The sequence below is a fragment of the Lygodium microphyllum genome, chromosome 17 (genome assembly GCF_053477565.2).
Source record: "Lygodium microphyllum isolate KBCC chromosome 17, Lygodium_microphyllum_v1.1.10, whole genome shotgun sequence".
Taxonomy (NCBI): domain Eukaryota; kingdom Viridiplantae; phylum Streptophyta; class Polypodiopsida; order Schizaeales; family Lygodiaceae; genus Lygodium; species Lygodium microphyllum.
In genome coordinates, this window is record NC_141151.1 from 65,457,149 (window position 1) to 65,472,249 (window position 15,101).

General features: G+C 43.1%; 1 protein-coding gene across 1 annotated transcript in view; it reads right to left on the reverse strand.

The window, feature by feature from the left end:
* Positions 1 to 927: 927 nt before the first annotated feature.
* LOC148021984 (thermosome subunit gamma) overlaps positions 928 to 15,101 on the reverse strand; it is a 46,895-nt gene continuing 32,721 nt past the window's right edge. The window contains exons 2-5 of the mRNA XM_087697537.1: positions 3,664 to 3,701; positions 2,151 to 2,433; positions 1,762 to 2,048; positions 928 to 1,653 (exon numbers count right to left, since the gene is read on the reverse strand). Coding sequence (XP_087553663.1) covers positions 1,209 to 1,653; positions 1,762 to 2,048; positions 2,151 to 2,433; positions 3,664 to 3,701 — 1,053 coding nt within the window. The 3' untranslated portion in view covers positions 928 to 1,208. The remainder of the gene's footprint in view (positions 1,654 to 1,761; positions 2,049 to 2,150; positions 2,434 to 3,663; positions 3,702 to 15,101) is intronic.

The window sequence follows — 15,101 nt, forward strand, 5'->3', positions numbered from 1 at the left end:
AGCGACGATCGTGAGGGAGGCAAGGATAGCAAGCGATGCGACGGTTCGAGCTAGGTGTTTTGGTGGCCAAGAAATATTAGGATGAGCTTGATGAGTAGCACAACCTAAGCATACATGCACACATGATGTGCAAATGAGAGGATACCAACAGGTAAAGATGAATTGTGGTTGGTAAACATGTCATACCAATCAAAGAAAGCACTTAATTTAAATCGTGAAGGCAAGGAGGCCCTCGAGATACAAAAGATCACCGACCGTATCATGGATGCTACCACATACCTAGAATCTACACTTATATCCCTTGCAACATTTGGTGTGATGTCGTTCTTGTACCTCTGAACGTTGTTGCAACCCTGCTCATGTGCACAGAATTGATAGGGAAAGGAGCTACTGATTTGCTATCCTTGATATTCTGAAAAGCCCATTTGGGCAACCGCTTGGACTCATCAATATGTGATCAGTGGGTAACCTTCAGCTGCACAAGAGGCTTCTGTAGCAGGCAAATAACCATTATTCAATGTGTGTAAATGCTCCCCGTCAAGATGTCCCTTGACACTCCCCCCAAAAAGGTGCATAAAAGACATCTTGAGTGTATATGTTCTGTTGCTGAATTGCGTTTTCAACCATGACCATGTTTTCACTGATCGTTAATTTCTTTTGTGATAGTGTAAAAGTCCATATATGTTGTATTCTCTTTGAGATCTGTAATTGTAAATCCTCTCCTTTTAGAGTTTTAGCCGCAAACCAACTACAAATTCCCTTCAAATATTGATTTGGTTATGCTCAGCCATACAAATTTTGACAACATGCATCCTGCTCATCCTGGGCTACCATGAGGCGTAAGTGCGAAATTATAGTAAGGTTTGTATGCTTTGTGGTAATGCTCAGCCTTGAAGCTTCCATTGTATCATGAAGAGAACACTGGAGTGGTATTCACAAATTTAATGTATTTACAGGAGTCTTTGAAGGTTGTACACGTTTAGTTCAACGAATTTGAAGTAGGGTGGGCATATACAGGACGTCATACCTACTTTGCTCAACTGGCCGAGCAACTTCTGTTACAAAGAAAATATATCACTCAGTCCAGGGTAGATTTGAGTAAAAGAATTAGCTTGCCAATCTGTCACACATCATGTAGAGAGATTTCAATGTACTGAGCATTATACCACAACGTTTCCAAACCCTGCATAGATCATGAGCCGTTGGCATCACAAACCCCAACCTTTATCCAGAAATTGAACCACCATATTTGTCAACTCAAAAGAAAAATCATTTGCTGACTTCAACAGCACTTCCCAGAGCCATAAATCAATTGCTAAGACCCAAGAAAAAAGTATAAGTGCAGAAGTTTGGTATCTATCCAAAGGCCAGCCTGAGATCTTAGCCATAGAGCCTAAAAATGATGATTGACTACCTATTTTGTGTCGCCTTCTTTTTAATGACCAGGCTGTCTGCCACTGGACCTTTTGAGCAACAAGACCGAATTCTTCACGTAGACGTCGATCCATGTCTGGCATATGGGCAGCACCATAGAATATGGCAACCTTTTTACAGTCATCCCGAAGAGTTTCCCTCAATTCCTCCATTGCAACTCTATTCCGCTCTCCAACTATCACAGATTTTTCAACTACCAAAGACGTGTCAACTGTAAAACTGCCAAAAGAGAATCCTGGAAAATATCAGACCTAGAAAGGCCTACCAAACCATGTACAAACAAACAGTTGGACAAATCCATCAAAACATTCTAATACCAAAGCTTACTCTGTTGCTAACTGCTTGGCTAAGATAACTTTAATGGCAGTGGGTATATCTAGATCCAACAGTGCCTTCATCTCTGGCGACTTTGTAAGAGGGGAATCTGGGGGAGTACAAACACCTTCGATGAGAAATGTACCAGCTAACGGCATGGGTAAAGTCCTTGCTGCCCATAATAGTCCTGCTCTCCAAGAATCCACATTTTCTGGAACAATGTTGAACCGGCTGATTTTCTTCATGGAAATGACAGCAAAGTCTCGAGCAAAGCTGAGCATGCTTTCACCTCGTGCAAGCTAAAACAGAAAGGTACCACTAAACCATGTGCTTTTACTTATAGCATAAAATATCATAACATGGGAAGGCAAATGGATCTCAGAGTGGCAGAGTGCTCTAACCTGCAGCCTCGAAAAGGTTTGGTAGTCCAAGTCTGCATGATACCAATTTTCCTTCCGATAATCCAAACACTCCAGTTGAAAATCTAGATTCAGCAAAAGTGCCATTGCACGTTGTATCGCAGCAAAGAAGCTGAAGTTACGACTGCGACCTCCTGGCAGCCTTCTTGATGGCCTCCATCGGGTTTTAGAATTCCTATTTGTCTGCCTCGGATCCTTATCTGCCACCATCTCATATAAAACTCTGTCATATTTTGCAAGCACCTCCTGTAGATCTGCAAAATAACTGTAAGTGAACAAGCATTAAATCTTCACACAGTTCGCACCAACCAAAGCCTTCAAAACATCATACATAGATCGAACGAACAAGACCTAGATTACACGTATGTGCAACTTCCACGTGCATAAATGGGCAAATCTCACAGATGCATAGAAGAACTTGGGAGCAAGGCAATTTATTGCTTCTATAAATGTGAAAGATACTAGGCAGTTACAGTTAGTCAGCCACAGAGACCATCCAGAGCTCTGTAGGGCTGCCATAAACCCAAATTAACTGGAGAGTGCCCTTTGCAAATCATATGGTTAGTACCTCTAGCATTGGGACTTATCGTTCATCACTTGGGGGCAGTTTATTAACACATCCTGTGACACAGGCATCACCAATGATACAAGTTCTTGGCCAAATCAGCAATGTATGCAATAGGCAGATTCCACATAGTAGCCCAAAGAAGCACCTCAGGGAGCACAGCAGGTGAGCTATAATGGCCAGTTGCCAAATCAGCAATGTATGCAATAGGCAGATTCCACATAGTAGCCCAAAGAAGCACCTCAGGGAGCACAGCAGGTGAGCTATAATGGCCAGCTCCCCCACCCCTGCCCCGCCCCAGGTGCTGTTTCTATATTGTATTACCTTGAGATAGTCTCAGTGAATCTGGCCAATATGCCTGTTTTCGAATGTTTTGATAATGCGCAAATGACTTCTATATCGGTACCATTCTGCTCAAGCTCCTGTAGACTCATTTGCAAGAGCTTTATACTAAATAGTCCCTGGAGCTTAAATACACTCTATTGCAAAAATCTACAAGACTACCTTTGTTAGCTTTTCTTAATGAATGCAGCTCACAGCCTAGCTCCTTTGAGATGACAATTGTGGATATGCATACATACCATAAGTGACCAGCAAACCTTAAATTCCTACCAACTTTGTTGAAGCTATATCCAATTATATGACACACTTGAACAAAAGCAGTGTGGATATACGACGCACTTACAGAATGATAAATTCAGCATATATCTACTAAGTCAACTGCACATACTCATCCAGGTTCCAATCAAAATCGTGCAATGTCATCCATATTCAAAACAATGCCTTGCAGATTCAATAAAATGGGCCACATGTGCAATTCCTCAATTTTTGGAACTTTTTGTGGAGAGAAACAAAAGAAATAGAAAATGAAGTCTGAAGGTGCAAAATGGTTGGAAAAAAACCTCATAATAAAGCAACTCTAAAACTTACCCTTTATCAGCAATATGTACAGCAGCCACCAAATCAACCTGCACAAACCCCAGTTATGTTCAATGTTATTAGCAGTTAATGAATTAACACCTATCACATCTAGCTAGCTAACAGTTTAATATGACGCTAACTGAAATTTCTGGAAATTTTTGCAAACTAGATCTAATAGCTTCTTCATTTACATTTTTGAAACTTCAAAAGAGAACAAGATAAGGAAACAGAGAGCAGAATCAGAGAAGAGAGAACAAAGTGAGAAAGAAGAAAATAAAGAGGAGAAGCATAGCCAAGCAGGCCCATCCCCATTCCGTCACCATCTCATCACGTAGCAAGCCCATCACCACCAAAGGTATTCTTCAATGCAAACAGCCAAAGCCTCCTCTCCAAGTCCACACGTGTATGTGCCAACGAAGGCAGCCTCCCTCAACACCATCACAGAGTTCAAGGAGTGAAGGTTGTGAAGATATGCTAGGGTTTGCACTGAGGAAACACAACATGTACAACCGAGACTAAAACACAAAGACACACAAAGACAAGCAAAACTCAAACCCTAAACGCAAAACACAAACTCAAAACTCAAACACAGAGAAACACAAAGACAAGAAACTCTGAAGTGAATGAATGCTGTAAATGAATGTAAGAGTGTACAGAATGCCTAAGGTCAGAGCAATGCAATGTCAGAGAGTGACATCCACCGAAGACGGATCCCAAGTGTTGTGACCACCAGTCAGAGTGTGACAAAGTGTTGAATAATGAACAGCAGCAGGCTGGTCACCAAAACACAGTAGTCAAAGGCTGAAATCTGATAAATGCAGCAGTGCACCACCAAAGGAGGTTGAAAACTGATCACCCAAGGTAGAGAACTGTCAGGCGAAAACGGAGAGGTGTTTACTAATGTAGACAGCCTAGTAGACAACAAAAACGCAAGTACTACAACAATCGCCTGGTGAGAGAGATGGCACTAGTCAGTCACCTGGCACCAAATGTTGAAAACGCAGGCTGATCAGGTGTTATGATGACGCAGCAAATGGACACCTCCAAACAGCAAGGCAATGGCTGAAAACAGACCACCTAGGGCTGGATAGTGATGGGCTGCAATCAATGATTGTTGGACAACAAGTGATAGGTGATATATATAAAGTACATGTGTAAGGGTGCATGCACACCCGAACACCGTAAAAGGCACCATGACCTTTTATTCCCAACAACCTCCCACCTAAAGGCAACGTGCCTTAAGGTAGAGGAAAAAATCAGCTAAGTCTATGTATGTACAAAGTTGAAATACACATAAACTATCCAAACCCCATCATCTAGCAACAATGAGCAAACCACTCTGTTGGAAGACCCTTCGTGAGAAGGTCTGCAAGGTTATCATCGGTAGGTACCTTGACAAGCACAATGCCCTTGCTATCAAGTACGTCCCTGGTAAAATGGTACTTCACCTGTATGTGCTTTGTCTTTGCATGAAAGACAAGATTCCGTGCTAGCATGATAGCACTCTGACTATCACAATGGCGGATAGGAACCTATGCAATGCCAAGCTCTCTCACTAGACGTGAAAGCCATAAAGCCTCCTTGCATGCCTCAATGGCAGCCACATACTTTGCCTCTATAGTAAACAATGCAATACACTTTTGCAGCCCGGTATCCAAGGGACTACCCCCCTGTGAACGTGAACAAATATCCTCAAGTAGACTTCCTACTATCAAGATGACCAGCATAGTCTGCATTCGTGAAGCCAACAACAGATGACTTCTGCTTCCCAAAGCATATGCACAAGTCCTTTGTGCCCCTAAGGTATCTCATGATACCCTTCACTACTTCCCAATGCTTTTTGCCAAGATGTGCCATGTACCTATCAACCACTCCCACCACAAATGCAACGTCAGGATGTGTAGCAACCATAGCATACATCAAGCTACCAACAGTTGGAAGCATAAGGGATCTTGGCCATCTCAAACTTTCCATCATCAGATGTAGGGTTGTCATCTACACTAAGTTTCACATATAGAGACAACGGTACACCAATGACTTTCCTCCCCTCCATATTGAAACACTGCAAAACCTTAGTAACATACTCCTGATGTGACAAAGAGAGAAGACCTTGCAATCTGTCCCTAAGTATACGCATGCCAAGAATATGATTGGCCTCACCAAGATCCTTCATATCAAAACTACTGTGTGGGCTTTGCTTCAAGGAGTCCACATACAAAACCAAGATCCACATACAAAAAAAAGCCTTATTGGTGTATAAGTAGTGATCAACTTGAGATCTATAGAATCCCTGAGATTGCATATATGTATCAAATTTATGATACCATTCTCGTGGTGCCTATTTCAATCAATACAAACTCTTGTTGAGTTTACATACCATGTGCTCTTTCCTCTTTGCAACAAAACCCTCAGACTGTTGCATATAGATCTCCTCATGTAGATCATCATGTAAGAAGGTTGCTTTTACATCTATCTATATGAGTTCCATATCTTCAGATGCAACAAATTTCCACTTGTAGAATCACGAGAATCAAAATCTCCAACCCAATCAAAATCACTGTAAGCATATAATTGCAATGTCCCCCCCCCCCCCTCCCCCCACGGCATAAAGCAATCCAAGAGTCATAATGTCCTGCAAGTTATAGAAAACACACTTCACAGCTTGCCAATGTGACATGTGTGGGCTATACATATATCTGCTGAAGGCTGAAATCTGGACTGTGACAATCCAATGTCTCTAGTATATGAATAAACTAAATGCCCAATAGTAATGCAAAGGCCCTAAATCTGACATATCAAAAGTTTGCTGCAAATTTTTCCTAAATGCTGAAATTTGACCAGCATGTGGCCCTGTGGACAAAAGATCATCCACAAAAAGACAAATGACCAATAAGGATCTCCCCTCTTTGCATGCGTAAAGAGTAGACTCTGATGGGCTGTTAATGAACCCTTGGTAGAGTAGAAAGGCATCAATTTTAGCATACCAAGTCCGTGGAGCTTGTTTCAAACCATACAAAGTCTTTTTTAGCTTGCATACCAAGTATTCAGGTCCTTTAACTACAAAACCCATGGGCTACTGGGCATACACTTTTTCCTGAAGTTCCCCATGTAAAAATGCAATTTTAATGTCAAGCTAGAGCACAATTCAACCATCATGGGCAGCCAATGCAACCATACACCTGATAGTGATCATACAAGATGTAGGAGCAAATGTTTCCTCATAATCAATGCCTTTCTTTTGTGCATAGCCTTTTGCCACAAGCCAAGACTTGTACTTATGAATGGATCCATCCGCTTTTCACTTCATCTTATAGACCCATTTAGTACCAATGGCTTTCTTTCCAATATGCAATGTAACTAAATCCCATATTTGATTCTTCAAGATAGAATCGTATTCAACTTGCATTGCTGCCATCCAATGCTCACTCTGTTGTGCATCCTCAAAAGAATCAGGCTCATCATCATCAAGTGTGTTTGCTGCCATCACAAACTCCATAGCATTAGCATGATTATGCAAACATGCTCTTGGTGAATGTGTAGACTGCTAAGGGAATGGGGTATGGTGTTGCTTTCCGAGCTGACAAGCTTTACAAACATCACGAGCTAGTTTTAGGCAGGGAAGGCCCTCAACCAACTCATGACGAGATAACTCATAAAGAGAGTTATAACCAATATGCCCTAAGCAAAAGTCCCAAAGACACTCATTGTTTGTAGGCTCCCGAGAGGTGGCTAATGCCTCAAAGTTGTGGAACACAGAGCCCTCGGATGTTGGCTCGGTCAGAAAGTGTGTCATGTGGTAAAGGCCATTAGGCTGTGCCTCACCACGAGCAATCACTTAACCAGTCTAAGAGTCAAGGATCTCGACTGTGGTCGCTGTAAAGAGAAAATTGCTCGCCCCAACTGGCAAAGCTGCTGAACAGATAACAAGTTCGCCCCAAGCTGGGGGACATGGTATACATTGTGCAGCGAAGCCACATCCGAATCCTTGTCAGTGGTGGCAAAACTGACACTACCTTGAGCCTAAATCTTGACCGAGGAATTGTTTCCTACGCAGACCTGCCCGACTGCAGGGGCTCAAGTATCGAAAATGTCCTCTATAGGAGTCATATGATGTGTAGCTCCACTGTCCACAATCCAATCAGGAGTTCAAGTGCTCAGCTGTGACGAATGGGCCTCTACGGTGACCTTGTCAAGAGACAACTCACAGATGTGGACAAGCCTCGCATTTGTTGTCTCTATGGAGACGATTTGGGCCTCTGCAGACCAATCAGACAAGCCTTCTGGAGTTGAGAACATCGTCAATTGAGATGGCTGAGCGGTGGCAGTACGAGTCCGACCTTTAAATTGCCCCTTGCCATCACCCTGCCTCCCCTGCTTCCGACTGAAGGGCGAGGGTCTAAGACTTAGATTTCAGTGTTCTACCTCTGGCCTTTGATTGACACTCGTCGTTAAAATGACCAGCCTTTTGACAATGTTGACAATACCTATTCTTTTTAGGTGCATTCTACCACCCTTGTTGTGAGAGAGGAAGGCAGGATCGAAGCTCAACACAAAAAATAGTACTGTGTGAGTGAAGCACGACACCCAATGTTGTTGGGAATAAAGGGCCATCGCGCCTTCTATATGTGCACGGGTGTGAACACACCCTTAGCACATTGTACTTTCATATATATATCTATCTAAAACCTAAAGTGATACACTCGCCATTGTACCAAAAACGTGCTCATTCTCTACTCTGCTCTCTCACTCTCTCTGTCTCTCTCACTGCGTGTAGGACAGACTGTCTGGATCTCCGTGCCTAATCGATTCCTACAAAGTGGTATCAGCGTGTAAGGTGCTCCAGACGATCGTCAGGCTGACGCAATAGACCAAAGCTGGCAATAGACAGCTCAAAGGCGAGCAGGAGAGTCGCAGGCAGGCTCGTGTGCTGGAGAGACATTCAACAAGTGCAAGCCTGAGGCAGTCGACTGGTGCAGCAGCTAACAGCGATTGCAGCTGACGATTGACCAGTGTGGTCCAACAGGCGACAGCAGGTCCAGCGTGGACCAGTGGACGTGACATCTGCAGGGAGCAGCGACCAGGCACTAGCGTGTCGGGTAGCAATCGCGAGGGCACGTGGACATCAAACACGCCACGCCAACGACTAGGCGCCAGCGCGTGGCATCACGGGACGGCGGTCGAGCAAGCATCGTGACGCTAACACACGTGACCCGCCCCACAGGTCAACGGGGTCTCAATTTTTTCTCCTTCAAAATTCTTCTTGAATTTTCCCTTGGCCTGATAGGGGATTCGCACACAGAAGCACAAAAGGTCGGATTTGTGCAATTTCAGCCCATAAATTTGGGGCTTCTTCAGACTGAGTACTGTTCATGAAAATTTGAGGCATCTGCGTCAGAATTGCAAACATTATGCGCATTTGAATTGGGGATTTCACCAAAATTGTTGAAATTTTACTCATCTGAGTGAAATTTCTCAATATTGGACCCATAAAATTTGGGGCTTTTCCCAATTTTGGGAAATGTGATGCAGGACAAGCAAATTTGTCTCAGAAATTCCAGGGATTTGTGAAATCTTGCCTCCGACATTTGGGGCTTTTATGGTACATGCGCAAATTGAGCTCAAATTTACCTAATTTCTTGACATTGATGCACATTGGACCCTGTGCAATTTGGGGCTTTTGCAGTTTGGGCAAATTTGTGCAGCATTTGGTCATTTTATGTACATGCAGGTTGAATTCCGCACAATTTGGACATCAACACTTCGTAAAATTTGGGGTTTTTGCTGAAATTGCTATATTTTGGCAAAACTGGCCTGTCCTATGCATGACAGAGGAAATGCAGATATGTGTTTGATGCTTTGAGCACAAAATTTTGGGGCTTTTGACCGTTCGTGTCAAATTTCTATGCCCCTGGGTACATATACAACAGAAATTGCAGCTGAAATTTTGGGATTTCTCATGTAATGTGATACACATGCCCTTGGAACAGCTGTAATCAGTTGGATAATGCTATAGCACTTTGGTTTGGTGCTTCTGAAAACTTAATTACAGATCTGAAATCTGTCATTCTGTGTGGTCATTTATTGCTGATTGGTACTTGTTTGTACCTTGGTCACTTGGGTGACAGTTTGGGCCTGCATTTGCTGGTTTTTTTGTCACATTTGGGCTGCAAGTCATGGCTGGCAACAATGACAGCAGTAATTTGATGCACATAAAGAAACTTGAAGGCACACATAATTTTGCAGTGTGGCAAAAACAGTGCTACAATATCCTGTTACAAAAGAAGCAGGCAAAGCCGATCAAAACCAAAGGGGCAAAGCCTACGGACATGGATTAGGACAATTGGGATGAGTTGAATGAGCTTGCACGCTCAACCATAGAGCTATCGATTTCTGATGCCTTGCTCTTCAACATTGAAGGTTTGGATTCTACATATGCTATATGGATTAGACTGGAAACTGTATGCACAGAAGAGTGCTGCAAGCAAAGTGTATTGGCTGAAAAAACTTATGGATTTGCATATGAAAGAAAGTATAGCAATGTCTACTCACTTTAGTGAGTTTAACTCCATTTTCAGCCAGTTGGTTGCCTTGAAGTTCATGATTGATGAAGAATTTAAGGCTACTTTCTTGCTTTGCACTCTATGAGAGAGTTGGAATACATTCAGGACTGCTACGAGCAATTCAAATGCGATTCTTTTGTATGCTGATATAGAGAGTGCTCTACTCATTGAATCAGTAGAACAATGCATCCAGTAAGTCCTCTAGTGCCATCATTGTGGGAAGAAAGGCAAATATGATAACAAGGGACACAATAAATCACGTGGCAAAGATGTTGAATGCCATCATTGTGGGAAGAAAGGTCACTTTAAACGTGACTGCTACAAATGGAAGAAAGAGAAAGGAAGAGGCAAGAAGACAAATGATAGCAAGGAAGAAAAGAAAGATAGTCAACCTAAGAAGAGCAGTGTCAAAATTGAAGAGGTGAATGTAGTCACTCATGACAGTGATAGTGGGAGTAATGTACTCTTTGTATCTTCACACTTTGGTGCACAAGCTTTACTTGCAAATACAGATGATGACATGCATACCTTGATTCTCGATTCACGTGCTTCCTTTCATGTCACCCCTCATCGTGAGTGGTTTTCCGCCTATACAGGGGGTCGACATGGTGTTTTCCATCTTGGGGACAACTATGCATGTGAGATTCCAGGTATTGGTTGTGTAGTTACAGTTTCAACATGGCTCTGGCTTTACACTTCAGCATGTACGGCATGTACCTCAACTCGAGAAGAGCTTGATTAGCACGGGGCAACTAGATAATGATGGTTTTCATACCACCTTTGGTGATGGAAAATGGAAGATCTGTAAGGGATCTAGGGTTATTGTCAGAGGTTGCGAGAGTGATACTTTGTATCCATTTCATGTATCTAGTTTGGGTGACGATATTGTTGCCGTGACCGAGCAGTCAAGCGTTTCTTTGTGGCATGGCCAGTTGGAACACATGAGTCAAACAAGAATGAAAGTGTTTTCCCGTTTGGGTTACTTGCCTTGTCTTCGTTATGTCGATTTTAAGCATTGTGAAAATTGTATTTATGGCAAACATGCACAGACGTCTCATAAAAAGTCTCTTTCATTGAAATCTTTTCCTCTAGAGTTAGTACATTCAGATGTATGTCAGATGCCAAGATTATCTTTAGGGGGAAAGAAATACTTTGTCACCTTCGTCGATGATGCTACACGAAAGGTATGGGTTTATCCTATTCGTAGCAAGGATCTTGACAAGTTTAAAAATTTATTGGCATTGACTGAGAATTAAACTGATAAGACACTCCAGTATCTTCGCTCTGAGCAGGAGCATGGATTTGACTTTTATGAGATTTTCTCTCCTGTCGTCAAGATGACTACATTGAGAACTATTTTGGACTTGGTTGCAGCTGAAGATATGGAGCTCATATAGATGGATGTAAAGACTGCATTCTTACATGGTGATCTACATGAAGACATATATATACAATTGCCTGAAGGGTTTGTTGAAAAAGGGAAAGAAAAGATGGTATGTAAACTCAAAAGGAGTTTGTATGGGCTGAAACAAGCACAAAGAGAATGGTATCATAAATTTAGTACATTCATACAGTCTCAAGGCTTTCATAGAAGTCAAGTGGATCACTGCTTGTACACCAAGAAGGCAACAGATGACAGCCTGATTATCTTGGTTTTGTATGTTGATGATATACTGGTTGTTGGCAGGGATACTCATGTCTTGGACTCACTGAAGCAAAGTCTTCAAGCCAGCTTTGACATGAAGGATCTTGGTGATGCAAATCACATTCTTGGCATCCAAACAGACACTGCAACCGTGCAGTGTCTGACGTCAGCGCTGCCACGCTGGGCCCTCCCAAGTGAGTTTATGCTTATGGGACACAAAAACTCTCTAGGATCGCGTTTCTTTTAAATAAACAAGGTTTCTTCAAGCAAGTTTTGGGGTTGTTTAAGTAAAGCTAATGCATTTTTAGCTCAACAAGCCATGCCCAAGGTGAAGAGGTAGCCGCCATGAGAACACTGGGTGTCAGGATCTCTTGCCCAATCAGAATCAGTATACCCCTGCAAACATAAACCAAAACCATAAGTGAGGCCATAAGGATAAGTACATTGTAAATAATGCAGCACACGAAGACATACAATCCAATGTGACATTCTAGGTGTTGTGAAATACTAACTTAGAATGTTGACTGAGTAAGCTAAGTCTGGCCTATTATGAATTAACCAAAGAAGTTTCCCTACAACAGACCGATAGTTTCCTATTTTATCATCAGGCATGTGTGTATATGCACGACACCCGAAGACTCTGAAATGGAATATGACAAGCTGAGCGCCAAAGAATGCCTTGTACAAGGTCTTCTAAGGAAGAGCCGCAGTCGAGCACCAGTTGACGATGTACACCGCAATGTTAGCAACCTCAACCCAAAGGCGCTCAAGGAGCTCTACTGCGAGCAGCATAGAGTGTGCCATTTCCATGACTGTCTAGTTCTGATGCTCTACGACTTCATTCTGAGAGGGGGAGTGGATAGAGGTGAGCTGGCGAGAGATACTATGTTGCTATAGAAACTCGGAAAACTCGTGGAAGTTGAATTCACCACCGCTATCACTCCTCATGCAACCAACACAACAACCTATCTAGTTATGAACCAACAACACCCAAGCAGAGAAATATGTGAAAGCATCGGACTTATGCTTAAGGAAGTACATCCACATGTATCTTGAATGATCATCCGCTATCAAAAAGAAGTATAGGGTATCGTTCAAGGCAGCAGTGGATGTGGGCCCACAAAGATCAACGTGAATCAATCTAAGAGATGCCTCAACTCTTATGTGTAGAATGCTAAGGAAATGGGGTGCGTTGCTGCTTCCAAAACTGGCATGCTCTACGGACATCTTGAGCTAGCTTCAGGCGAGGAAGACCCTCAACCATCTCACAGCAAGATAACTCATAAAGAGAGTTTTTTTTTGTTTTTGTTTTTTGAGCCACGTGCCTAATCAGACTCAAAGGCGAAAACTTGTACTACTAGCTTATGATTTCGCTACTTCCTTCAGGACCGAGGTCCTTGGAAGATTCTGCCCAGAAGGTGGAACGTGGGTAAGCATCGAGCACCCCAGTTCAGAGGCCCAAGTAGTGCTGGTGAGAGATTTCTTCAATTTTCCACTTTGAAGGCACTTTCCTAAGCACACCATCCTTACCAAGACAATACAAACTATCAATTACCATGCAATATCTTGTAGCCTTCCGAGCTATCCACTGTCTTTCTCCCTTAGTCAGGTGTTTGGGAGCTTCTCCTTGCTCTAAGAGGTGTAGAATATCTTCTAAGTCTTCCTTGCCTTGCTGAAGTGGGGGTTTGATGGCCACTGCTCCCACCATTGACTCATTCAGCTTTGATGATGCTAGATGGTCAGCATCCTTTTTCTGGTCTCTTGGCACATGATGTACTTGTGCCTCCCTAAATCTTCTCATAAGAGATTTGGCCTTTCTCATTCTACTAGAGCGGTTTGTATTTTTGCATGCCCATGTACCTTGCATCTGCCTTACCAATAGCATGGAGTCTCCAAAACATTCAACCTCTTGATTGAATTACTAAGACACCACGTTTGGTATTGGCTCAAAGGTGGTGTCCCATCGCACCCAAGCCAACATTGCCTCCCGACAGCATTCGCTTGCTTAGGCGAGGCATTGCCAGCATTGATACGAGTAAGAGCTTCCGCACAAGTTTGCAAAGGGAGGATATCATCATTTCTCTATCCGTTTAAGGATAGGGATCACGTATATAATGCTCCCAAGTACCTCGGCATCACCTCGCCAAGGAATGCTGCTACGAGGTGGTGCCCCGGAACAACATTCCTCGAGTGCGGACGAGTGCTTACCCAATTGGGTAAACACACCCCACCAACCTCCCCACCAAGGAGTAGCGCAGCTTCATTCTCTAAGGTACTCCCCTGAAACAAAAGGTCGCAAGCTTAGCTTATAATGCCCGAAATGTGCCTATTACGTTCATCAGTCAACATAAAGAGAGTCATAGCCAAGATGCCCTAGGTGGAAATGTCAAAGACGCTCATTGTTCGTAAGCTTCCAAGATGTGGCTAATGCCTAGAAGCTATGGAACACAAAGCCCTCGACTACCGGCTCAGTAAAAAAATGGATCATGTGGTATAGGCTATTAGGTTGTGCCTCATCGCAAGCAATCACTAAGCTAGTTTGAGAGTCAAGGACCTCCACTGTGGTCACTGTGAAAAAAAACTACTTGCCCAACGGGCAAAGTTGTTGAATAGATAACAAGTTCACCCCAAGCTGAGGAACATGGTATACATTATCCAACGAAGCGAAATCCGGACCCTTGTCAATAGCAAAACTGATGCAACCTTGAGCTTGGATCTTGACTGAGAAGTCGTTTCCTACGTGGACCTGCCCAGCTATAGGGGCTTAAGTATGAAATATGTCCGCTATAAAAATCATGTGATGTGTAGCTCCACTATCCACAATCCAAACAAATGCTGATGTGCTCAATTGTGACGAGTGGGCCTCTACGGTAACCTCATCGAGAGGCAACTCATAGATGTGGACAAGACTCGCATCGAATGTCTCTACGGAGACGATATGGAACTCTACACACCCATCATACAAGCCCTCTGGAGTTGAGAATGTTGTCGATTGAGATGGCTGACCGGTAGCAGTGTGAGTCTAATCTTTCCACTGCCCCTTGCCATCACCCTACCTCCCCTGATAGGGATTACTCCATTGAGGGGCGGGGGTCTGTGACTTGGCTTTTGGTGTTGTGTCTCCTGCCTTTGATCGACACTCGTCATCAAAATGACCATCTTTTTGACAATGTTGACAATACCCATTCTTTTTAGATACATTTTACCACCGAAGTTTGAGTTGAGACAGGGAGTTTCCTTGC